Source organism: Archocentrus centrarchus, chromosome 16 (assembly GCF_007364275.1).
Source record: "Archocentrus centrarchus isolate MPI-CPG fArcCen1 chromosome 16, fArcCen1, whole genome shotgun sequence".
NCBI classification, from domain to species: domain Eukaryota; kingdom Metazoa; phylum Chordata; class Actinopteri; order Cichliformes; family Cichlidae; genus Archocentrus; species Archocentrus centrarchus.
Window position 1 is genome coordinate 33,007,730 of NC_044361.1, and position 25,085 is coordinate 33,032,814.

At 43.3% G+C, this 25,085-nt stretch overlaps 2 protein-coding genes across 2 annotated transcripts in view; both read right to left on the minus strand.

Annotated features, from left to right (window-relative positions):
- On the minus strand, nt 1-2,847 carry LOC115794647 (ras-like protein family member 11B). The gene is made up of 4 exons (XM_030750265.1): nt 2,745-2,847; nt 2,470-2,523; nt 2,291-2,367; nt 1-1,586 (listed from the first exon to the last, which is right to left on the minus strand). The coding sequence occupies exons 1-4, from the start codon at nt 2,845-2,847 to the stop codon at nt 1,176-1,178; spliced, it is 645 nt and encodes a 214-aa protein (XP_030606125.1). The 3' UTR covers nt 1-1,175.
- Nucleotides 2,843-25,085, minus strand: part of trim33l (tripartite motif containing 33, like) — a 26,651-nt gene continuing 4,408 nt past the window's right edge. The window contains exons 3-14 of the mRNA XM_030750238.1: nt 23,441-23,576; nt 20,158-20,284; nt 19,668-19,784; nt 19,224-19,338; nt 18,524-18,670; nt 15,512-15,623; nt 12,522-15,322; nt 12,211-12,401; nt 11,772-11,874; nt 10,246-10,302; nt 6,835-6,957; nt 2,843-5,868 (exon numbers count right to left, since the gene is read on the minus strand). Of these exons, the coding sequence (XP_030606098.1) occupies nt 5,575-5,868; nt 6,835-6,957; nt 10,246-10,302; nt 11,772-11,874; nt 12,211-12,401; nt 12,522-15,322; nt 15,512-15,623; nt 18,524-18,670; nt 19,224-19,338; nt 19,668-19,784; nt 20,158-20,284; nt 23,441-23,576 (4,323 nt within the window). The 3' untranslated portion in view covers nt 2,843-5,574. The remainder of the gene's footprint in view (nt 5,869-6,834; nt 6,958-10,245; nt 10,303-11,771; nt 11,875-12,210; nt 12,402-12,521; nt 15,323-15,511; nt 15,624-18,523; nt 18,671-19,223; nt 19,339-19,667; nt 19,785-20,157; nt 20,285-23,440; nt 23,577-25,085) is intronic.

The window sequence follows — 25,085 nt, forward strand, 5'->3', positions numbered from 1 at the left end:
TCTGAATAAATAGATTTATTTACAAAAAGAAGCAGCCTTCATTCACCGACACACATTTTACAGTGCAGTTCTTTTATTCTTGTATATCCCAGATATCTGGCATCAGCTGTGACACCAGGCCACTGAAACAGATGGAGTTTGGGGCGTTCTAAAACACTCAGACAGTCAGGAGTTAAAGATTGACCCCACGATTTCTGCACGTCCCAGAAGGTGTAAATGTAGGGTTGGGGGAACCTGCAGAAACCCCGAAACGTCTCTGATGTTTAGTTTGAAACAATGAAAACCAACAAAGTTTTAAATCACAGCCAGAAAAAAAACAGATAGTCAGCAAATACACATTTAAACCAGTTTTTAATCCAACAGAAATGTAATTAACTGATGAATTAAAAACTCTCAAAACTTTGACGACACTAAAAGTCCAACAGGCTGCAGCGTCCTCATGATTTCAGATGTTTCCAAGGATCAGAGTTTTTAAAATGTTTTCAGGCAATAAGGTAAATATGTTTTATGCTCGTTACGCTTATACACAAGGCAAACGCTACAGTCTGTATTATTGCACACATTTGGTCATAAACCAAAGAATGGAACACATTGAAGTGTTGGCCCCATGATGGCACTGAAGCACAATTTGTTTCTATGCAGGGCACATATCCCTGAGCCCTATGTGACATTTTAATACTCATCATCATCTGGACACCATTAATGTTAAAAATAGGCCAGTCGTCTGGAACGGGAACCAGAATGACTGAAAATCAGAGGTTAGATGACCGCAGTCGACTGGATTCTTCCTCTGTGGAGCCAGCTGCTCAGTTGATCTGATGGACGTTAAAACTCTTTTCTCCTTGGAAGAGTCAGAGGACCACCAGGGTGATTAGGATTCATCCTCTGAGGAAGATGAAGCAAACTTCATGCCAGTGTCTGATAAAACAGATATTTATCGCCTCCCTGCGAGCTCGGCTGAAGGTCTTCAGCTCCAGCTGCCCCTCTTTGCTCTCACACAACTTTTCTTTGACCAGCTTTATCGTCAACCTTCAAACAAAGAATCGTGCTCTCAACCTCCTCGGTCCATCTCGTATCTGACCTTCGACTTTTCTCAGGAGGCATCTGACAGGAAGTTCTCACTCTGATGCCATCACCTCATCAGACTCACCAAAAATAACCTTTGCATGTTGAATCTACTCCGCCCGTTTCTTTCCAAACACTGCCGACACGCTCCTGACGATCCCTCGGACGCCGGCCGTGCTCTTTCTTATCGCTCGGGTCTCTTTCACGAGGTCAACCAGTCGGTGAAACACCAGCAGGACGCCGTGGTACGTCTCGGCCGCCGACACCTCGAAGAAACCGCAGTGTTGGGACAGAGCGAGCAGCCGTCCCTCCTCTCCAGAGACGCTGCGGTGCCGCTGTAGGTCCCGTTTGTTTGCTACGATGATGATGGGGACAGATGACGGCTTCCGGCTGCGACGGATCTGCTGCAGTTGCTGCTGGACGACATCGAAGCTGCTGCGGTCACAGATGTTGTAGACCAGGATCATCCCGTCAGCCCAGTGCAGCTGTTTGTCACTGATGGAGGGACTCTTCTCTCCAGCCTGCAGGGAAAGCAGATGCACAAACACTGAAAACCACAACACAAACAGGTCAAGTACTCACACATCATTATTAATGTGAGTTGCTTTTCTTTTTTTAACCTCTTTAATATGCAAATCTATGCAACAAGGTTCCGAGCTGACTGAAAGCTGAAACCTGCATTCTTTCTAATGACCATCAGGGGGCGACTCTTCTGAGGTCTCTTTGTATAGAACTCTATTAGAAAATGACCCCACTGCTTATTTGATCTGTGACCTCAGTAAACACCTTTCTGATGAGGTTAAAGTCACAATCACTAGTTTCAAGTCTTATTCTGTACAACACGATGTTTATTTTGTTACTCATGGACCCATTTTGACACATAAAGGGTAATAAAGAAGGATAGGGTTTAAGGGCAGGACTGATTATTGATAAGTTGCTACCATAGGAACGTGCAGTGTCCTTGGTGCCTGGATACTGATGTCCACTGATTACACCTGCCTATATGGACTGCTCTTGCACTGATGTGATTCTTGTTGTACTTCTAATCTGTTTGCTCAGCCACGATTTGAGAACCAAAAAAAAAAAATAAAATTGTTTTAATATAAATGATCACATTTTAGAGTGAAATCCTTTTCTGGGAAATGAATGTAAGTCAATGTAAAGGCCTCCAAAGTGCTGGAAACGTGTGTGTGTGTATCTGCGGTGCAGCCAGGTGGGGACCTACCTGTGTGTACTGAGAGTCCCAGATGTTGAAGCAAATCTCCTGCCCATCAATTCTGTCGACTCGGCTGTAAACTGACTCTGAAATAACAAGAAATACAGTGGAAACATAAATAACACTGAAAAAATGAAATGCATTTTGATGGTGAATGTTTTCTCTGACTAAACAGATGGAGGTCTCACCGATATCACCGTACTCGCTGATGAATCGTCTGGTCAGAAATCTGACGGTGAGAGCTAGAGACAGAAAAAAAAAAAAAAAACACCATTAAAGAGAATTCAGCTTCTAAGAACAGAAACAAACATGAACCAGATATTATAAATATATTTTTGATTCAATAAAATAATTCTGATTCCATTTACATCTGAAAACACTTCAGAACTAAACACAAAATGATGCATCTGAGAAAAACGACGAGCAAATACTCTGAACAGGAATTCATTTCATCTTTGCTCACCGGACTTGCCGACATTGTGAGCGCCGAGCAGCAGGATGTTCACCTCCACCCTCTGCTGGTTTCCCTCCATCATCTCCACCCGGCTTTTCTCCTGTACCACCATCAGGAATCAGTTCAGGCTCTGCTTATAACAGATATCAAAGATCTGGAGGTCCTGCTCCAGAGCTCGGTCTTTATATACACTATGAGGGCGGGGCCTCAGAGCTGGCAGTCAAGGCCCACAATGTGACTGCAGTCTCTGGTTGGTGGAGAGTTCTTATCTGAAGTCTTATTGGAAGATGTTGAACCAGCAGCAGTAACGAGGCAGATGAGGAGATACTGGAGTGTACGTGCTTCTGTTGGTGTCTTTTTGAGGGCATTTCAGGACTTCTAATTGTGGGACTATTTTAGACTATTTTTGCACCAAAACAACCATGCTGCACTGTGGGGTCATTTATGACCTTTCTACATTGTTGGGACAGTTTAGGACCTATATGCAGTGTGAGGACATTTAGGACATCTCTACATTATGGGGACAGTTTTGCATTGTGGGGACATTTCAGGACGTCTCTGCAATTTAGGGTTACAGTCAGGGAAGACTTACTGTGTGCTGCAGAGACAGAGCTGCAGATTTGGTCAAAACATCAATGACTGAAAGAAAAGCTGCCCTTTTTGTCTCTTTGGCTCCACCTGCTGGTCTCCATCTGAACCACCTTCTTTTCTATTTTCTCAAACTTTATCAGCAGAATTTAACTGACCTGAATTTTCTTGGCGGAACCATTTAATTTATTATCAAAGGAGGGATGTTAAACATTTAGACCTGAATAGCAGATTTCTGCTCATTGCTGGAACTTCATGCAGAAAGTTTAATTTTGAATCATTTTCAGGAGTTTTGTTTAAAAGCACATTTGTTTTCCCCAGGAACATTTTCTGGATACAAAGAAATGTAAATAACCATCCTATCAACATCTTGACAGATAAATAAAGCCTCTGTTAGCTGCTCCCTCATTCACAGCAGATGGCACAGAATATTTGATTTGATAGATTTGACATGAAAATAAAGACATTCACATAAAATGTATTAAGAGCTGATCTGATTTATACGTACACAGTAAAGACTGGTCATAGATGCAAAGTCATTCATTTAAAAAAAAAAAAAGAAAGAAAGAAAGAAAGAAAAAGTTTGTCCACATGCACTTAAATTTGCAGGGAATTCAACAGAAAACACAAAAAGCACCTGTAAGCACATCAGTTATCAATAAAAGTCGCATCAAGCATGCCAGAGGAAACGAAGGAGCTGCTGTCGAAGAGAAAACTCGCCTCACACACCAGAAACTGTTCAAGCTGTAAACATCAACAACGGGAATTTTACACTGTTCCCTGGAGACCTCAGCCTTTAGGGAGATACTGAAGTGAGAACACATCACGGCTGATAAGCTGCCTCAGCTGGCAAACCTCACCAGGTAGTATTCAAATACAAGTAAAAGTACCATTACTGCAATGAAAGTGCTCCATAATCAATAACAAGGTAAAGCCTTGTTCAGAGATGTATCCTGAGGGCTTCATGTCTGAATGAATATTTTTAACAGTCACAATGGTCACAATCTGACACAGTGGGACTTTGTTACATTTACTTTAAAGAAGGCACTAAAATGAGAAGCCCGTGATCCCCGACAATGACCTAAACGTACAGACAAATCATCGTTAATGTTCATAAATTAGAGTCAGAGCGCTCATACTGCATGATCAAAGTGTATGTTTGATGAAAACTGTTCACAAACTGGTGCTGGACCACATGGACAGCCATGAAGCTGTAAATATCTCGTGGACTGCAGCTGGAAGAAGATCAGCTCAGAAACGAAGGCCAAGCTTAATGTTTTTGTAGTTTGGAAGCAGCTGGAGTTTATGACTCAAACTTTGCTTTTATGTTGAGATAAAAAAAAAAAACAGCATAAAGAGAAATCTTTCTAGGTTCTGAAATATTTTACTGCTACACCGACTCCAGCTATCGGCTGTGTTTGTGCAGGTCCTTCCTGCAGGCGTGGGAGATAATGTGATTTCATTTAGTGGCCTGATTTCATGCTCCTTTATCCTGCAGGGGTTTTAACGTAAGGCAAATGGTAACCGTGTCTGAAAGTGCTTTATAAAGTTACTGAGCTTCTAACTAGAAATGAGACTTTTTCATGCTGTGAAATGAAACTAAATCTAATCCTCTCTCTTACTTTAATGTCTGCTACTTTTTATCTTTTACGGGAACAGGTCTGAAAAAGTCAAAGACCTTTCCAGGTTTAATTCTCCTCGTGCACCTCGAGACAGCCTTCAGCACCACTGCCGTTTGTAGAAGCACCCCGACGTCGGCTCCGCTGCTTGCCCGATCTGGTGGATTTGGCTGCTTCCTGACAATGAAAATCAGTCTGCATTTCTTTTCTTTTTTTACAGAACTTGTTTTGTGAAATTGTCTCATTTTTTCTTTTCCACCATTTTTGGAGCCGTCTTCATGTTTCTGACTCGTAAACTCTGTATTCCTTTTTTCAGTCGATTTCAGTCACATGTAGAGTTCAGTCAAATAATTACACAATTAAAGTCACCTAATCACACATAACTAATCGCCTGCAAGTCTGTTCGCCACTGTCCCGTATTCACACTGCATTAAATCTCTGGGTTAATGACATATAAAGACATCAGGCTGCTAGAGGAAACTCTGACAGGAACTTTTTCTTTGCTTTCTTTCTCCTTTATTATGTATGTAAAGAATTTCTAATCATACTGTTTGCTGAGGTCACTTGTACATCCACAGGTCCAAAAGGAAAGCAGCTGTTTGGCATCAGTTTTGTTGGTAATCAAATCCTCCTCACTCGTCCTCTCTCTTTGCCCTCTTTGTTCCTGAACTTCCCTTCAGATCCAGAAAGTCTCTCAGCCTCTTCCTGAAGTCTTTCAGTTTGGATCCCGGTATTAACTCTTCTTCCTCTTCAACCTTTGAGCTCTCCGACTTTTCTTCTCCGCTGTGCTGTGAGCCGTCTGCACAGCCTGCGGCAGGTGGTGGGTTCGGCGTTGGTGCGGTCAGGAGTGAAGGATGGACCACTGGGCCCAAAGTTTCCACCAAATTTTTTTGGAAACTTTCCTGCAGTTTGTTCAACTCAGCGTCCTGAAAACAACAAAACAAAAAGCAGTGATGGATCATCCTGATGTTCAGCTTTCTGAGGCAGTGAGTGAAGATGATTCAGGAAACTCAAGTGTTCTAAGAGGCACTTAAAGACTATCACAAACATGTTTACAGCAAACATCAGGCCAGTATCGACCCAGGATGGAGCCAATCATATTAGAGCTCCATCAGCTTTCTGCTTCAGGTACAGGCGTCATAGGGTGAGAGGCGGGGAACACCTGATCGGGTTGCGGGTCCATCACAGAGCCAACAGAAAGTGAGAGACTGTCACATCCGCCTACAGCCAGTTTAGATCAACACTCAGCTTCACTGGCTCATCTTTGGACCACTGGACACACAAACTCCACAGAAAGGCTGAGCCCACTGTTCGCTGCACCACCCTGATCTCAGCGCAAATCCTGTATTTTCTGGTAAAACGCTGCCACCTAGTGGTGAAAGTTAAAGGTACATTTTGTAACCTCTGCCTGCAGTTATTCCCTTCAATACACAAAAATACAAAAATCCACCTGAACATGATTTGACGTCACTAAGCACGTCACATTTTACTGCGATTTCTTTCACAGCTTTGAGTGTGAAATCTGGCATTTAGCCACTTCAGCTGTTTGACCCAAACACAACTGACTCATTAATAACAGGCCGGAGTGAAAACAGTAACAGGTAGAAAACTGAGCAGCAGGAAGGTGTTTGTCACACAGCGTTGTGTCCTCTCCACAGTGCAGCTCATTGACCCAAGGATCATCGTGACATCATTCAGACCTTTCTATCCAGCGTGCCCAAACTCCCCTCAGAGTCAAGCTCGAGAGCCATTTTTAACCTCCCTAGGGTTTCACTGGTTTAACAAGAAAAATCATTAAAGACCTCGTTAAAATCATAATGAATAGAATTAATTAGGCTTTGTGTTTTACTCCACACGTAGAGTGTGAATAATTTATTTCTGCCTGTGCGTACCTGTGAGGCGTCTGTGAACAAAGCCCACATGTCGGAGACGAGCTGTGCGGCCGTTTGATACGGAGGAGGGCGACGGAGGGTCAGACGGTCCGAGATCAGCTTCAGGCGAGACAAACCTCCAAACTGAAACAGAACAGATCATCATCATCTTCATCGTCGTGATCAGAAAGGAGCGCCACCTGCTGGTGTAACCGGCTCAGTCAGCAGGCGTCAAGTCTCAGTATTGATGCTGGCTGGTGGTGAAGGTTAACACAGACCAATCAAAGAGGAACTTCCTTTGTTATTGCACAGAGGGAGCCTTGTGCTGGCTCACAGTGATCTTCACACACTCACACACAATTACAGAGTTTAAATCTGAGAGCAGAAAGAGACACGCTGGCTCCTGTTAACGTGGACACAAAGATGAGCTCATGTTGAAAAAGGCATCCAGCAAATTTCTGCAACAATTTAAATACGTTTTATTTATTTCACATTTCCAGTTTTTTTTATTTACTGTAATCAACATTTTATAAAACAATAAAAAAAAAATGAGAAGATGTCCTAAACCAAAAGTCTGAGCACCTTGCATGTTCACTACTTCTACTGCTAAAGGCTCCTCGTTCTTTGCCTGCTCTGCTCTTTTCATCTATCCTGTTCTTTGTTACGTCCTCCGTCACACTGTGTGTGTTTCCTATGTTGTCTCCCAGGTTAAGCCCAGACTGGGTTATGTTTTGTGTTTTGTGAGTTGCGGCAGTAAAGCCTACATTTAGTTTATTTGTTTCAGAGTCCTGTGTTTGCCTGCCACACAGCCGAGCCGTGACAATTATGCGCTGTGCTGGAAGGTAACAGACATCAAACAAGTCTGGACTGGAATTTTGGGGTACAGGCAAATGTATCTGCACTCAGTCAGTGCTGAATACACCGAGTCTGTGAATCTCAGTCTGTGATGGAATTTGCTGTTTGCTCCAGGGTTTGTTTGTTTTTCCCAAAGCTTCACAGACTCAAGAACGTGAGATAAGCAGGGGTGGGAAGTAACGAAGTACAAATACTTCGTTACTGTACTTAAGTAGATTTTTTAGGTATCTGTACTTTACTTGAGTATTTATTTTTCTGAGTACTTTTTACTTTTACTCCCTACATTTTTACAAAAGTATCTGTACTTTCTACTTCTTACATTTCCAAACAGACTCGTTACTTTTTAACACGTCAGAGAGAAGTTTGCGTTTCCGTCAAACATCCAACGATCTGAGCCTAAACGGAGGAATAATAACATAAGAGACAATCGTACTGGCGTATCCTCCATCACCGAGGCTTATCGGTTACAAAGGGATTATTTAATTATTTATTTAATGCGCAAACCCATATAATTAATGTCTCATTTATATCGCTATAATCAGGGGTCACAGCGGGCCGGACCGAGTCCGTAAGTTATGCTCGCGGCACATAAACAGCTTAGCTAGCGCTACTGAAGAGGAACGAGCATGAAGGGAGTAACGTGTGGCAGGTAAATACAACATTTCTAAATGCTCAACAAATATCAGCAAACACACAAAGTGTGTGCAGTTTGTCACACAGTGCGTCTGCTAGCTAAAAGAAGAGCTGCTGTATTTCAGGGAGAGCAAAGAGAGAGAAGTTCACTCAGAGATGGAGAAAGAGGACAGGAGAGGAAGAAGAGAGGTTAGATTTAAAGGTAAGGACTGGAAAACAAACTGAAGTATGCTGACTTTGTGTAATTCAAAGATTCTATGAAAATGCTGCAGTTTAGTACGTAATAAACAGGTCAGCTTGTTGTACTGTATTTACAGTAAAGCTCTGTGTTGGTGCACAGAGGCTGTGTTGATGGTCAGAGTTACAGGTTACATCAGTGCAGCAGAGATGAGTTTGAATCAAAGCTGCTGATGCTGAGATTCATTCACTGAATCCAACATTTATGCAGCCTGTATGCTGTCAGTGTAGGGGATGGAGATCAGCTCAGAGAGCTGTGAAATACTGGCTTACATCTTTGTGAATTCAGTTCATCCACACAGAGCAGTAAACCTCAGAGCAGCAGCAGGTCAGCTGATCACAGCCTGCACACCAACATCATTTACTGCAGCTCACAATAGAAAGCTGTGATTCTTCTCCCCATGCAGAGCCACTACAGCTGATCTTAGGGTTCCTCCACCTTCTGAATGCCACTGTAACCCCTGAGTATCCTCATGTTGGTGTTTAGGTGGAGGCACAGTCACCCTCTACTATGGAGGACACAGAGAATAGAGCTGTGTTTAAATTCACTTTCACAGTTTGTGTCCTACATTAAAGCTGAGTGCATTCATTAGGATTAAAATTTAGATTGGAATAACATTTTTGTTCTAATGTATTATTTTATATTACTACAATAATATATAATGATGTTCAGTTAGCTTTACACAAAAATAGCAGGTAGAAACGTCCTCCAAAGAGCTACTTTTACTTTCTTACTTTGAGTACATTTCAGAGTCTGTACTTTTTTACTTTTACTTAAGTACAGAATGTCAGTATTTTTGCCGCCTCTGGAGATAAGTGATGATACCAGCACTGTAAAATGTGTAGGGAGAGGCCTCTCCTGATGCAATAACAAACACTGCTGTAGAATGGCAGACCTTTGATTACGCAAACATTATGTAGGAGCATGAGTAACTTGAGCTCATTATATAATATTATACTGCAGTATATTTCTAACAGGCAGCTCATTCTCTTTCTCTTGACACTTTCTTTAAAGATAAAAATGCAGTTTGGGGTCAACCTTAAAGGAAAGCAGATGTGAAATGCAGGTCAGAGGTCAAATGTGACCTGTTTGGATGCAAGCTATAATGTGATATTTAGAACCACCATATAACACTACCATTTCCTAAATGCTGCCAATGCAAACAAAGGCAGCAGAAGTTTAAGAAGCGTTTTAAAGATAAAAGACAATTTATGAAAGCTTGACCTTATTTGACCTTGAAGACCTCAGTGGAGCTAAGCCTGAATTTAACGGATTGTTAATGTGACCCCACTCTGCAGCCCTACAGAGTTTTATCAGAATTTTAAAAATTCTGAGCTATCGTGTTTACAGACAGAAAAGCACGCGCGCGCACACACACACACACACACACACACACACACACACACAAACATGAGCTCCTTGGTGGAGGTAAAGTTCGTATCATTGGGCCTTTCCTTATGAAGCATGACGAGTTAGTTAAGACCTGAGACGTCATGAGAGCTCATCCAAGCTCAGTCACTCTTTTGTTGACTATAAAACAAAAGATGATATGAAAACATTCAAAATAAATTTTGATGTGTGTGCCTTTTACAGATCCATTCATTTACTCACTGAACCCACTCACAGTGACAAACTTGTGTGTTTGGAACAGGGCAGCATGGCTGGAGATTTGGTAAAAGTGCTAAAATCACTGGAGGAAAACTGACCTCAGAGCATCGACTGCAGACTTCAACCTTCAGGTACAGAACGAGACTCTCACACCTCTGAAAAACACACAAAATCCACACAAAGGTTTAAAAACAAATCAACACAAACAGATTCCTTCTGACTAATGAGGGAAGAAAATATGAGGGTGGGCTGAAAAATTCATAGGCTGACTAAGAAGGAGTTATCATACAGTAAGTATATTTGGCATGCCATAAATTCAACATTTACTGATGCCAACTGCATCTTTTCTTTCCAGTTAAACCCAAACTGGATACAGAATTGAGGACTTGGAGAAGTAGTACTAGAGACATTTTGTAAAAACAGATTAAATTTGGCACCGTGGTGTTATCAAATATTAGGGGATGATGCTCCAGCTTTATCAACTGTCCAAAAGTGGGCAGCTAAATTCTAGAGGGTTACGAAGGGGGGGGGGGGGGGGGGGGGGTGCTACGACTTCACACCTGATCAAAAGCACACCAGGCTGGTCATGTCGCAGGTGAACTTGGCACTTTTTGAAGCAAATCCAGCCGGCTTTAATGAACGTTTCCTTGCCCAAGATGAATGTTGGGGTCACCACTTTGAGCCAGAGACCAAACGGCAGTCCATGCAGTGGAAAAAAAAATCACCTTCTCCCCCACCAAAGAAGGCCAAGGTGGTGTCATCAGCAGGGAAGGTGGTGGTCTCCACACCATCAATGGAGAGCACAATGCCAACTTGCTGAGACAGCTGTGAAAGTCAAGCAAGTCAAAACGACCTGGAAAACTGACGAAGGGGGTCCTGTTTCACCAGGACAACGCTCCTGCACACAAGTCTGTGGCTGCAGTGGCTGCTGTGCATAACTGGTATTTGAGCTGGTTGATCACCATCCATATTCTCCTGATCTTGCACCATCTGACTATTTTCTGTTCCTCAACATGAAATAAAAAACACTTGGCTGGGAAGCAGTATCAGACCGATGATCAGACCATCTCTGCTGCTGAGGACTTTTTTGAGGGTCAGGATGAGAGCTTCTATACCACTGTGTGGACCGCAGGGGGAGACTACGTCCAAAAATAAAACACATTTGGTCAAGTTCGACCACTGCATCGTGGTCAGTCTATGAACTTTTCAGTGGTAAGCAGCTGATCTTTCTATCTCCTAACTGGAAGCTTAAGTATCTTTTAAGTCATTCAATGGCTCATTGAGACCAGATGGATCTCTGTATGTTTGATCACTTGATCAGCAACTTTAATCAAATCTTTTTCCAATCCTTATCATGATAATTACAGCCAAAATACTTTTAACACTGAAGAAAGGTTTCACATGGAATAATTCCATTGTGTTTCTGATCTCTTTGTTCTGATAAGACTGATAGATTTGACACAGAAAAAGGATGATCGGGCTGACTGTCATCCCCTTGTGATGTTAATCTTTCTGTTAAAATTTCAGTGCATTTCCTAAAGGGTTTTTTTCCTACACACACTGCAAGTGCAAATGAAATTGAGACAACAGGAACACTGACTGGAGAGTTTGTGACCAGACTGACCCTTTGGCTTTGCAGACTGAGGCTGGTACTCTGAATTCTCTTGGCGCTGTAGGGGTCTGAAGGGTCTGACAGGTCCTGACATAAAGAACAGATCCACTCGGACCTGCACGGCAAAGACGAACAAACAGACAACAGGATGTAGAGGCCAGTGTGTTTCATTTCCACTTTTTTTTTTGATATTATAGCTGCTCAAAGCAAACACTTTCTGCAGGTGTAAAAAGTCAATCAGGAAGAGCAGGTTGATGTTGTTCATGGGCTCTGAACATGAACCATGTCTGGAAAGTTTTGAGCCTAATTTATAATAATTAAATAGAAACACAAAATGGTTAAACCCTCAGACTGAGTTTAAGACTTACTTTCAATACTCTTGTTAAATTTCAGTGCACAGACATTCATCGTGTTAAAGGAGCAAAAGGACAAAACTTGTTTGGATTCTCACCAAAAGTCAGGTCCGACAGGAGGAATGTGGCAGTCTCTGTGGTATCCTCGACCGCAGGCTGAGCAGATGATCGAAGTGCCGGGTGACGCACAAACCGAACAGGGAAGTATCTCCAGGGTCACAGGAGAGTCTGGAGATGATAAAGGCCTTTTGAAATCTTCTTTGTCGCTTGACCCGTCATCAGTGTCGGACTGTAACAAAGCAGAACAGCAGTAGTCTCAGCTGGACACCTTCAAGCTAACAGGTTAATTTTATAATCCGAACTTCTAAATTTTGCCTTGATTAAACAGACATCCTACGTGACGTCCTACCTGAGAGTCCTCACTCATTTCCTCCAGGTAAATCTCATCTTCAGTCTCTCCGGGCAACAGACGAAAACTGGGAAGGGGCTGGCCAGAACTTGGCAGGGACAGAGGCAGTCTTAACACAGACACTTTGGGCTGCCACTGACTCAGACTGAAGTCCTGCTGTCCAATCACAGCGCTCACCTCTTCACTCTCCTCGTCTAAAGTCTCCAGTGCAGAAGGGTTGCTTTCAGGTTCTTCAGAAAGAAAGGGGGTCAGTTTTGTTTCTTCAGAGATGACAGCATTGTGTTTGGTTTCTTTAGTTTCCTGTGCCTTCTCCGTATGCTGCATGCTGTTATCACAGTGAGAGTCAACCACAGAGTCCACCACCGGAATCTGCTGATTTTGTTCCCCAGAGGAGGAGGAATAAAGTGTGCTGTCAGAATCAAGTTTCTGAAGAGGGGCCAATGGGCTGCTGGGTACAGCTGGGCTCTTATCTTCCAGGGTTTGTTGATTTGATGGCAACGTGCTGCTCGGGCCATCAGAACTGGAGTTTCCACCGGAAGTCTCTGGACTCACTTCTGTGATTGTGCTTTCCTTGAGGCCACTTGGTTTCTGCATTATGGCCAGGTGGGAAGCATGATTATCAGGTAGCTTGAAGACAGCAGCCTCATTGAGCAGCACCTGATACGTACTCTGAGTGTTGGTTAGCATGACAATTGTGGGCTGGTTCTGGTGGGGACCAACTGTTTGGTTCAGAACCTGTAATGGTTGGACAGGTTGAAGGGTGGGAAGAGACTGACTTGCTGACAGCGGGAAAGTGGAGCCAGGAGGCAGCATGCTTAAACACTTAACTGAGGCCCTGGAGGCATTAGTTTTGGGGAGGAACCAATAGGTGGGAGATGAACTACTGTTACCAGAGGCGGGAGAATTGATGAAGGAAGACAAGGTAGGAGTAACAGTGGTAGTAAAGATCTGTGAAGTACTAAGATGGTTGAATGGAACAAGTGAGTAAGTAGTATGGAGGAGGGAGCCATGGGGCATTGCAGAAGAGGTGGAGGTGAGCGGGGTCGCAGAGGAGGTGTGTGTGAAAGCTATAGACGACGAAGTGTATGAGGAATTCCAAAGAGTTGAAGGAATCCTGACTGGAACAAGTGAGGCAGTGTTAGTGTTGGTCAGACCAGAAAAGGTGGAGACAGGTGGGTTGGTGGAGGAGTTTACCAAGGAGGAAGCAGTGGGATAAGAGGTAGATGAGAAAGTGTTGACTGGAACAAGTAAGTTAGTGTTTTTGGAGTTTCCTGTTTGGAGGAGGGGGCTGCAAGAAGACGCAGGACAGGTGGAGATGAATTTAGGAGGTGTGGTGGAGGAGGTGGTTGTAGAACATGCCAACACCACAGACGAAGGTGTAGAGAGAGGCTTAAACTGATTTGGAGAGGCACGCGGCGATGTAGAAAAACTGCTGATCTGAACAGGTGCTCCAGCCTTCCTGGAGAGGATTTTAGAGAAAGGTGCCAATTGGGTGGAAGAGACGGTCGGAGGAGCAACAGATGAGGGACACATGGAGGAGGAAAGAGGGAGATTAGACTGATTGCAGGACACAAGCTCAACTGAAGGGTGACTTTTGGAACTATCTGGAACAACTATGTTAGTAACACTGGTGTTGGGAGTTTGGAAACGAGGCCTGGTGGAGGCTGCTGGACAGGTGGAGGTGGAAAGAGTGGTGGATAAGGAAACTGAAGGGGGAAGACTCAACTGATTGGTTAAATGTGCTGATGGTGAAGAGAGGCTATTGGTGCCAACAGGTGTGCTAATGTCTGAAGAGGGGCCAGTTTGGGCGATGGAGCCAGTGAACATTGAACTGGAGGTGGAAGGAGAGGAGGAGGTGGCGGATAGAGGAAGTCTCAACTGACTGGACAAACATGCTGACGGTGAAGAAGAGCTAGTGATGGTAACGGGAGTGGGAATGCCTGAGGTGGTGCCAGTTTTAATGGGGCCAGTGGGTACTGGATGGGTGGAGATGGAATGAGTGATGGCGGAGGGACAGGGAAGCCTGGAGGTTGTGGAGGATGGCAGAACACTCAACCGATCAGACAGGGATGTTGATTGTGAAGGGAGAGCGCCGATGGTAACTGGTGCCTTACAGTTCAAAGTTTTGCCAGTTTGAATGATGGGGTCAGTGGGCAGTGGAAAAGTAGAGGGATGAGCAGAAGAAGTGACGGAGGGAGAGGAGCTGGAGCTGAAGGAGGAGCAGGACGAGGGGAAATGCTGATGACTAGATAAGAGCGTGCACAAAGGAGAGGCATGGCTGGCTGGAGTGCCTGAGGAACTACAGGAGGGGAGGAGGGGCCTGCTAGAGGACGTAGGACAGGTGGAGGTTGGAGGAAGAGCATGACTCAACTGACCAGACTGGGAGCTTGTGGAGGCAGACTGAGGATTTACTGGATGGTGTATCTCAATATGTTCTTTTGTGAGGAGATTGTAAAGGGTTAGGTTGGAGGAAAATTTGTTGAAGGCAGAAAATGAATTTGATGATGGAGATGGAGAGGGAGAGGGTGTAGCAACACAGTCATTTGAAACAGGTGATGCTGAAGGGCTGGAGGAGATCAGTGAGTTGATGGAAGAAATGGAGTATCTCCTGGACTTGGGAGAAAACTCAGCATAGGAGGAAGCTGGCAATGGATTAAGTGAAGGAGAGCCGGAGGTACTGTCCATCACAGTGCTGGAGATGGGGTTACAGGTGGAGGTGGGAGGAGGGACGGCAGTAGCTTCTGTGTTTTTATCCGAGGTTGGCCGCACAGAAAAGGGGATCCATGAAATGTGAAGTTTACCTGGAAACCGAAACAATGTTGAGTTACAGTTTGTTACCTTTACATCACAAGGAGGAGGAAGAGGAGAAGTGGAGGAGGAGGAGGGTGCAGCCTTTTATTTTTAAATCCAAGTCAGACAGCTTGGAGACTGAACGTGCTGTAAAACTGAAGATCCAAAAACATAAAAGCAGATAAATGGGCCAGACTTACAAAGTTCAGAGAAGGTTTCCTGGTAGTCCTTCTTGGTGATGAGCTTCACTTCGGGCATTTTCAGAGGGGGATCTGAGTCCTGCTCTAGAAGAGCCTTCATCTCAGATTTAATCTGGGACAAAGAAATGTAAGGATGAACTGGGTCTTAATCTGCACATTCAGTTGTGCCTTTGTTAAGTTTTCATTCATTCAGCAGGCCTTTCTGACATGTCTGGAGTCTAAAGGTTGGTTCGTGCCTTCCTCGAGTGCACTCAGTGTTAAAATTATTCACAGGATTCGAAAACTTGTATTTTATGTTTCTTCGTGCTAAATCACCAGATTAATGATTTTCTGCAGCATTAATTTCATTGTTGTACATTTTTTAAATGTTTTTCATAGACTTTTTTAATCAATGTGTCATCATCATCAGATAACATCTGTGATTGTAGAGCAGGTGGCACTGTGTGCAGAAGAAGAGTCACATGACATGCAAAGCGCCCCTTTTTACGTGAGCGTGCTCAGAGCCTGAAGCAGAGAACGTTCATAACCACTGTCACAATACCGCTATCTCCAACTGGGCTTTAAGTTTTGTTAAGCCAGCTAACACAAGAAAGCCTGGCTTTGTTGAACTTCAGCCCTCAAGGCAAATATCAGAGGACTGGGTCATAGTTTCGCCGCTCTTTTGACATTGCTTTTAAAAAGGGTGTAGAGGAAACGGCCTGGATTTGTGATAACGATCGCATCTACATTAGCGTAGACAATACACATCTGTGAACATGGGACACCCCAGTCTTGTTTTTTTGCTTCTAACAGTTGTTACATTTCAGTCATGACTGTTTGTGCATGTTTGATATCATGACGTGTAGATATATGTTTTACATGTTTTTATTGTGTAACGCGCTCTGAATGACCTTGTGTCTCCACAGTGCTATTCAAACAGATATGACTAATAATTTCCAAGATGGCGCCACGGTAGGCAGCCTGTTACTGCAGCTCCCAGGTTACTTCCCTTTCTTGTGTGTTTTTCTTGTGTTTTAAGTTTTTCTTTCAGACTCTTAGTTTCGTAGTTATATCGGATATCAAACCCGCCATGGACCTGCAAAGTTTCATTAGAGTAGTGGCACTCCTTCTACTCTTTTTGGGACTTTTCACCACTTCATCTGGAGAACCGGTGAGCCACTCTATTGTTTACAGCCGGGATCAGCTGTTAGCCCTGTGCAACAGGAGAGTACTCCCGGAGGAGCAACCCGAGATTCCGAAGGAATTACGGCGTCGGGGGAGGGGATGCAGAGCTGGAACGAAGTACCGGGAGAGGAGGAGACGGTACAAACCGAGCATTCCATCTATTCTCATGGGTAACATAAGATCTTTACCCAACAAGATGGAAGAGCTGATGGCGCTACCAAGACTGCAGTGGGAGTACCAGCAGAGCAGCCTCCTGCTGTTCACGGAGACTTGGCTCACGGACCACACACCGGACTCTGTTGTAACATTGGAGGGCTTTCAGCTGGTGAGAGCGGACCGGAGCATGAGGGAGAGTGGTAAGAGGAGAGGTGGGGGACTGGCGATGTACGTTAATGAGAGATGGTGTAACCCAGGACACATCACTGTGAAGGAGCAGCGCTGTACCAAAGATATTGAACTGTTAGTGGTTAGCGTTCGGCCATACCACCTGGCCCGGGAGTTTTCACATGTTATTGTGTTAATTGTTTACATCCCCCCTCGGCCGACGCTACGGCAGCCTGTGAGGACATCCACACCACCGTCTCTCAGTTACAGACGGCACATCCGCAGTCCCTGATTATCATCTCTGGGGACTTCAACCATGCCTCACCTTCTTCCACTCTCCCTAACTTCACCCAGTATGTTAACTGCCACACAAGGGACAATAAAACTCTAGACCTGCTGTTTGCCAACACAAGGGAGGCTTACAGCTCATCACCTCTATCCCCGCTTGGCCACTCAGACCACAACCTGGTCATTCTTCACCCCACCTACACCCCCATTGTGAAGAGGAAACCCCCCACCAAGAAGACAATAAGAAAGTGGTCTGAGGACTGCAGTGAGGCCCTGAGAGACTGTTTTGAATGTACAGACTGGCAGGAACTCTGCAGGCCTCACGGTGAGGACATCGACGCCCTCACCCACTGCATCACAGACTACATGAACTTCTGTGTGGAGAACACTGTGCCAACCAAGAAGGTACGGTGCTTCTCCAACAATAAACCGTGGGTGACCCCAGAGCTGAAGGCCCTGCTGAACGAGAAGAAGAGGGCCTTCAGATCTGGAGACAAGGAGGAACTGAGGAGAGTGCAAAAGGATGTGAAATACAAGATCCGGAGAGGCAAAGAGAGCTTCAGGAGGAAGATGGAGGAACAGCTCCAACATAACAAAGTCCGAGACGTCTGGAGAAACATGAAAAAAATCTCTGGCCACTTCGAGGACAATGGAGGAGCCACAGTGTTCAGTGTCTGTTCAGTCTGTACACTTCAGACTTCAGGTACAACTCGGACCACTGCCACCTACAGAAGTTCTCAGATGATACGGCCATCATCGGATGTGTATCAGATGCCCTGTTCTACGCAGTGGCCTGCTGGGGGGGGGGGGGGGTGGGTGGGGGGGGGGGGGGGGGGGGGGTGGATGCACCGAAAGGGACAGGAGCAGGATCGACAAACTGCGAATCAGTTCAAGTATTCTGGAGTCACACTGGACTTCACTTTGATATTTAAATCTAATATCATAAAAGGTTATCCAGCATAGTAAAATATATATCTATATCTATATATAGATATAGATATAGATATATATCTATATCTATATCTATATCTATATATATATATATATATATATATCTATATATATCTATATCTATATATCTATATCTATATCTATATCTATATATATATATATATATATATATATATATAAAAAAGATTCTTTTTGACAGTCAATGTGCCCAGCATGCTTTTACACTTTAAGTTATCACATAATGAGTACTGCTTCAGGACTGCATATTTCTCGACTGTGGCGTACCTGCACTGTGAGTGTGAGCAGCGACGGCAGGTCTGCCAGAGTTCGAGCCTTTTCTAGAGTTTCCTTCACTGAACTTTGACTCTGCTGCAGCTGCTTCAGCTTCGTCATCCTCCCCTGGATCTGTTCACACTCCAACTCATACACCTTCTACACACACACACACACACACACACACACACACACACACACACACACACACACACACACACACACACACACACACATTTCTTATATTTTATCAACAATGTGGGAGCATACTGCTGAGTGAAATTTGATACTGAGAGCAACAACAGATAAGACTCAAGGCAACGCTGAGGAGTAAACCACTCTAACTCCTTGTAATAACTTCACAGCACAGAAGCAGAAACACTTCAATTTAAATTTAAATTAAAAAAATGCAGCAAGAGCTGAAAAAAATCTGATTAAAAACTGAAGTAACTAATAATTTCAGTCACTTGAGTCATTTAAAAAATAAAAAAAGATCCATCAAACAACAGAGATACAGATATAGTTACGTTTTTTCTGTTTCCTTGTTTCCACTTTCAACAGCCTTGTGACATTTTCAGAAAGGTCACACTTTCATTATGTCTCCTGAAATCAGTTTTTTTCTTAAATGCTGTATTTTCTGAATGTTTCATCTTTTTTTTCCTGATATGCTGGGTTTTCTTTTTGGTACAGAAATCGAGCGGATGTAGGTTACCTGCATGTCTTTATGGAGGCTCATCATATTCGCTTTCAGAATCTTGGCAAAAGAGATGAATCCTTCCTGCAGCAGAGTCCTCAGATGAGACTCAGACTGCTCGATCAGCTGCAGCCTGAAACACAACAGAAGCACGAGGGGGATTTTATTTGCCTCAAAGTCCTCAGGACAGCAAGCATTTAAGGAATAGTTTGGATTCAGATGCCTTCTATTAAGTAGAAATGAGGTGGCGATCTTCACCACGTGGAGATTCAGGACATTCAAGGTTCAGCAAAAGCATTTTTAATAGCCACTTAACAAAACACAATGAATTTAAGACACATTCTTCAAACTGAATATTTCTGTTGATGAGCCTTCATTACACATTCATTATCGTTCCAGGAAGTAAACCAAATCAGCAGCTTGTGCAGAAACAAAGCTCAGAGGAATCTCTGGAAACGGTACCTGGTCTCCATGTCCTGCGTGCTCTGCCTCACTGCGTCCTCCTGCCTTTTGATCGAGTGAGCGTACATGTCCAGCTGCTTCTTCAGGGTGACCATCGTCTCACTGACAAACTGATACCTGACAGACAACAACACACAAAATGAACGTGCCTGTATCGTGACGAGATTTCTGCACTAAAACTACTTTAAATTTAACGAGAAGCACTCAGAGTGCAAATCTCCGCAGAGGCAGCGCAATGCACACTGCACTTGTAAGAGTCACAGTTTCTAAGTTTTGGTCCATCTCTGACCAATAAATCATGAAGCTGACCTCGGTGGATGTGAGCCAGACTTTAACTGATTGTTAACATGACCCCACTCTGCACCTCTACAGAGGTTAATCAGAGTTCATTCAAAACTTCTCAAGCTGTCGTGTTTACAGACAGAATGACACAAATGTTACCAAAAACACGACGTCCTCAGTGGACAAGAACGTGTCCGACCCGCCGTACCTGTGATTCATGTGAGTCGCCAGCTGACAGTCTCTACAGGTGAGCTGCTTACAGGTGAAACAGATGAGTTTGAGCGGCTCAGATGGGTGGAGTCTACAGAACTTGGTGGGAGAAGACAAAATGTTTCCTGAGGACACAAAAAATAAATAAATAAAAAATCAGTTATTTTGGTCAATAACTACAAGCTTGATTATTTAGCACGATTCCAAGCTTAAACACTGCATTGCAGTTTTTTCAGATTCAGACAGGACTGGGTGTTTTTGGCTGTGAAACAGTCACTGCGGGTCCCATTACAGGTCCTCAGAGATCCAGAGACAAAAGAGGCTGCAACTGTTAATCCGTCCACAGGTTGTTACCTACTGAAACTTTCACTTCTAGATTCATCTTTTCGCTTAAGGGCCCTCTTACAGTCATGATCTAAAATGTGAGTGATGGGGCAAAGGAAAGGTGCGTGCTTCATTTAAAACAAGAATGAATGCAAAAAAATTACAGCTAAAAATCTGAACTGAAATGAAACCTTGAACAATGCACAAGTCTAACGCAAAGACGACGATGCAACAATACAAACCAAAAGAAAAGCAATGAAGCTTCAAGATGCGATCAAACTGTTCTGAGAGCAGGTCAATAAAGAAACCAAAACCTCAGCCGATTTAAATTTGGATGACCTCTGTTCAAGGTCACCTCCTTGTGTACCTCTGGACTGTTTTCAGCAGTTTTAGATCACTGTGTGGAAGTCCCTTTATATCTCCATGCAGCTGTGCCTCTGAAGCTCATCCAAAGGGTGGAGACAGCGAGCCTCAGGTGTGAGGTGAAACCTTTGACCTCCACGGAGAGATCACAAAATAACTGGACGTGCTGAATATTACATAAATATATGCACTTTGACCTTCTTTCAGTTTGAAATTTTATGGATTAAAAGTATAATTGTTTACTCAATAATAATTATAATCATTATAATTATTGATTACAAATTATATAATTAGAGTTTGTTTGTGATTATACCTCATTTGATTCTACTAAAAGTAGTTAACACCAAAGTCACCTCAAGTTTGAACTCTGAATCATCACATAGGTCAGCACTAGACAAAACGTGATCAGAAATGTAGTCCTCACATGTTTTAAGGAGTGTTTAACTCAAAACAGAGCGCACAGGAGTGGTCAACATATCATGTTTGAGTATCTACTACATATTATGGACGGCAAAGTTTTCCTTCATGCCCACAGTGGACGACACACGTGCAGTCCACTGTGTCAGGAGAGGGCGATCCTGGAGTCTCACAGGTCAGAGTGACCTGTAAAACACAGAAACTGGAAAGTAACAGTTTTTCTGAGCTGAACACATCCACACAGATGAGATCAGAGTGGAATTTTACAGAAAGGGTGGGCTTAGCAGACCACGCCCTATAAAACAGCCCGGGGTGTCAGAGTCTGTGTGTCTACGCCTTCCCCCGTCGGGTCAGAAACACTAAACTTTGTCAGGCTGTTTGTGGAGTCAGTTCTTCACATCTTTAGTAAAACAAACTGACTGAAAGTTGTCTTCAAACAGATGCGCTTATACACTTTTACCTTATGCACTACGTGCGTATAGAACACAGTTTACTTCATATGTGAAAAATAACATGGATTACATCATTATTCAGTGAACTCAGGGTGAACTTCCAGAATCAGTGACTAACTACAAAGGAGCCGTGACTTCATAGCACACAGAGACATTTATGATGGCTCAACGAGTCCAGCCAACTGTATACACTAACACTGGTTACATTAGTAAGATCCCACACTGAGTATACAGCATACAATATAAATAAGTTATAATGCACTCACACGTAAAACAATACTTGTACTGTATACGTATATACAAGTACACTACTCACAAAAAGTTAGGGATATTTGGCTTTTGGGTGAAATTTCAGGACGAGCCTAAAATGCATTCAAACCTTTACAGGTGAACTTAATGTGACCTTCTCTAAGCTTTTGAATGCACATGTCCAAGTGTTAAATGTTTCAGAACTTTTTGCACAAGTTGCTGTTCTCTAACGAGGAGCTTAACGGCAAAATTCACAACAGGTGTTTGATCCTCGAATCGACCAATAAATGTCCTGGTTCAGTTAGAGCTGGTGTTTAAACAGTCGTCCTCATCATGAACCAGGACAGGACACCTGTAGCTCGTCCTGAAATTTCACCCAAAAGCCAAATATTTGTGAGTAGTGTATATATTCCCATGTATATTTTCCACAAACATTCCCAACAGAGTCCTCAGGGAGTTTCTGCCTGCGTCCTGAGAGTTTACTGAAACGGTCTTTTAATGAATTATTTCTGCAGTTTGCAGTAGCATCTCTGGTGTTTTGCATGCTTTCTGACTATATCAGCACAACAGAAGCTGTCTGCACATGCCTGAGATGACTTTGAGCAGGTCCTCAGAACCTTCTGACTGCATCTCATAGAACAGAACAGAAAATCTTAAAAAACCCTCCATTCCTCCTTTAGATGAACTCACATACTGCTCAACCCCTCCATGCCAAACACTTGTTCTTTTCTCATTTTAAGTAGCATTACAAAGACCAGGTATTATTATATTTTTATGCAATTAAATTGTGTTTATTTAGGCTGCTGGTCAAGTCTAAATGCTGTAAAAGTGAAGTTTATCTTTATATCGTGTATAAGGGCATCTATATTTATGCTCTCCAACCTGCTCCACTAATCTTCAGTTTCCCCTCACCGTCGTCATCTTCCCCTTTTTTATTGATTTATTTTTTAAACCAGAGATTCACATCTTAGAGCATCAGCAACCCGACAGCCGCTCAGCCGTCAGGTCTCCCCTCTTTACATTTAGGGTTTCCAAGCCAAGTAACAGGAAGTAGAGTTTAATGTTGTTAAATTTAAAATGCATTTTTGTTTATTCATGTCTAAAAATAACAGGAAAATGCTTCGACTTCTTGAAGTTAATGCGGAGTCGTTTCTTTAACTATCTGTGGAGAAATCATGTTTACCTGCGTAGCCACCCTGCAAAGGCACATGTTGAGACAGGTAACACACTGATGGCTACACAGCATGAATCTGGCAGTTTCATAAGGTCCAAATTGATTTGTCATCACACTGACACTCTGGTGCTCCTTCTGTTGAACAGTGACTTTGTCCTTTTAACACTTAAAATTATCTTCTTTCTTTTTACTCCATAAAACAGAACATTGCCTTCAAACCTGGTCCCGGTATTGATGTTACTGTGAGCCCGTAAACAGTGATGAAACATTGATCGGTAGCTGTGGGGTTTTGGTTTTTTTACCTTCTGGCGGGTGATGGAGGAGCCTGTGCGATCTCGTCACCGTGACTCTGCGATGGGCCGACACACAGATGCTGCACAGAGCTTCGTTACAGTCGAGACACCAACACGCGGCCAAGGTGGAGTCGCAGTTGCTGCACTGAGGAGATAAAAAGGGGCAGACATTCACGGGTCAGATTTAGTGATGGGCTGAAGGTATTTTCTGAAAAGGTCTTGTCACACGCTGTCAACACTTTTTTCCCTCCTGGTCACACAACATATTCCTCACACTTCCATCTTTTACTAACCTTTTTAGATGCCACATGGATTTCCACAGAAAATTGTCACTACTTTATAAAACATGCTCCTATTTTCTAGAAGATGTAGATACCTTTACTCAAGACAAGAGCTTTTTTCATAGAAATGGAACAAATCTGGAAGACGCCATCCTATTCCAGCTGATATAAGGAGGTGCTTTCCTGGTTGCCATGCAGGTACAAAAGTAAAGGCTTGGGAGTGGAGATCACAACAACCCAAAGGTGGCCGCCATATTAGATCGCTCCCACAGCAGCGTGAATGAATGAAAATGTGCACTTATTTATGAAGGCATTTTTCCTGCCTGAAAGCCACCCATTCATTCACACACACTTTGAACACTGAATCTCTACACACATTCCTCACTGGCAAACTAATACATGGTTTTGATAATATAAACAATATAACCAATATGTCTGCTAGCAACTGAAAACAGCAGAGCAAGATCATTTAAACCCAAGGCTGTAAATGACATTTGTTGAATAATGTAAAGTATATGAGAGAGAGAAAAAAAACTGATGATTGGAAATATAAATAAAAACACTGAATGCATTGTGATTTATAACTTGGTGAGGGGACACCCTCCTCCACCCCACGAAACTCGCGCCAGTCTGTCTCAGGGAATAACTAATCTCTTTCAGAGAGAGCGCTCTTTGACACAGCTGAGTCAGAAAGTGGGTCACTCACTCACTCACTCTCCACGTTTTCATTGTGCAGAGAATCCGCGGCATTCAGAGTCACTGAGTACAGCTTACTAACCCATCAATGACACATGCAGAAAAACGGGCCATTCCTAAGTTTGCATCATCATCACTCATAGTAACCTAATCAGGTAGTTTGCTGGCATTAGGAAACTTTTGAGAACACAATAATAATATTGCTATGTGAATCATGACACTGATGAGACATTCACGATGATTCAGGGCCTGTTAACACAAGTACGTTTTCAGCGTCTTGCAGTTCTGTGTGAACGGCGATAATTTTTAAAATGTTGCTGCAAGTGTTACTTTTCAAAAACAAAAAAATGACAGAGTTTTATAAAACCAGCTAATCGTTCTCATGCAAACAGGACCTCAACTCGTGCACTCACATATCTTTTGTCTTTTTCTGGGTGTTGCAGCTGTTGTGCTGTTTTATTTTGTGTATGCGTGGGTGTGGTCTGTTCTCTCTCCCCGCTCTGCAGGAGCTGTCATCCTTTTTCCAACAATGGGTGTTCCATGCTCAATAAAAAAATAAAAAATCACCCTGTATAAAGAGGAGGAGATGACAGACTGGGACATCTCAGACTCTAATGTTGTTCTACTTGGTTTCACCCTCATACGCTGAGACAGAGATGCTAAAGCTGGTGGAAAGA

What these genes read in the sequence shown, in the direction of transcription:
- LOC115794647 (XM_030750265.1), bottom strand. Translation starts at nt 2,847, where the DNA reads ATGGTGGTACAGGAGAAAAGCCGGGTGGAGATGATGGAGGGAAACCAG. An exon ending in TCACAATGTCGGCAAGTCCG is followed by an intron (nt 2,524 to 2,744) that starts GTGAGCAAAGAT and finishes TTCTGTCTCTAG; the next exon opens with CTCTCACCGTCAGATTTCTG. An exon ending in CAGCGAGTACGGTGATATCG is followed by an intron (nt 2,368 to 2,469) that starts GTGAGACCTCCA and finishes TTGTTATTTCAG; the next exon opens with AGTCAGTTTACAGCCGAGTC.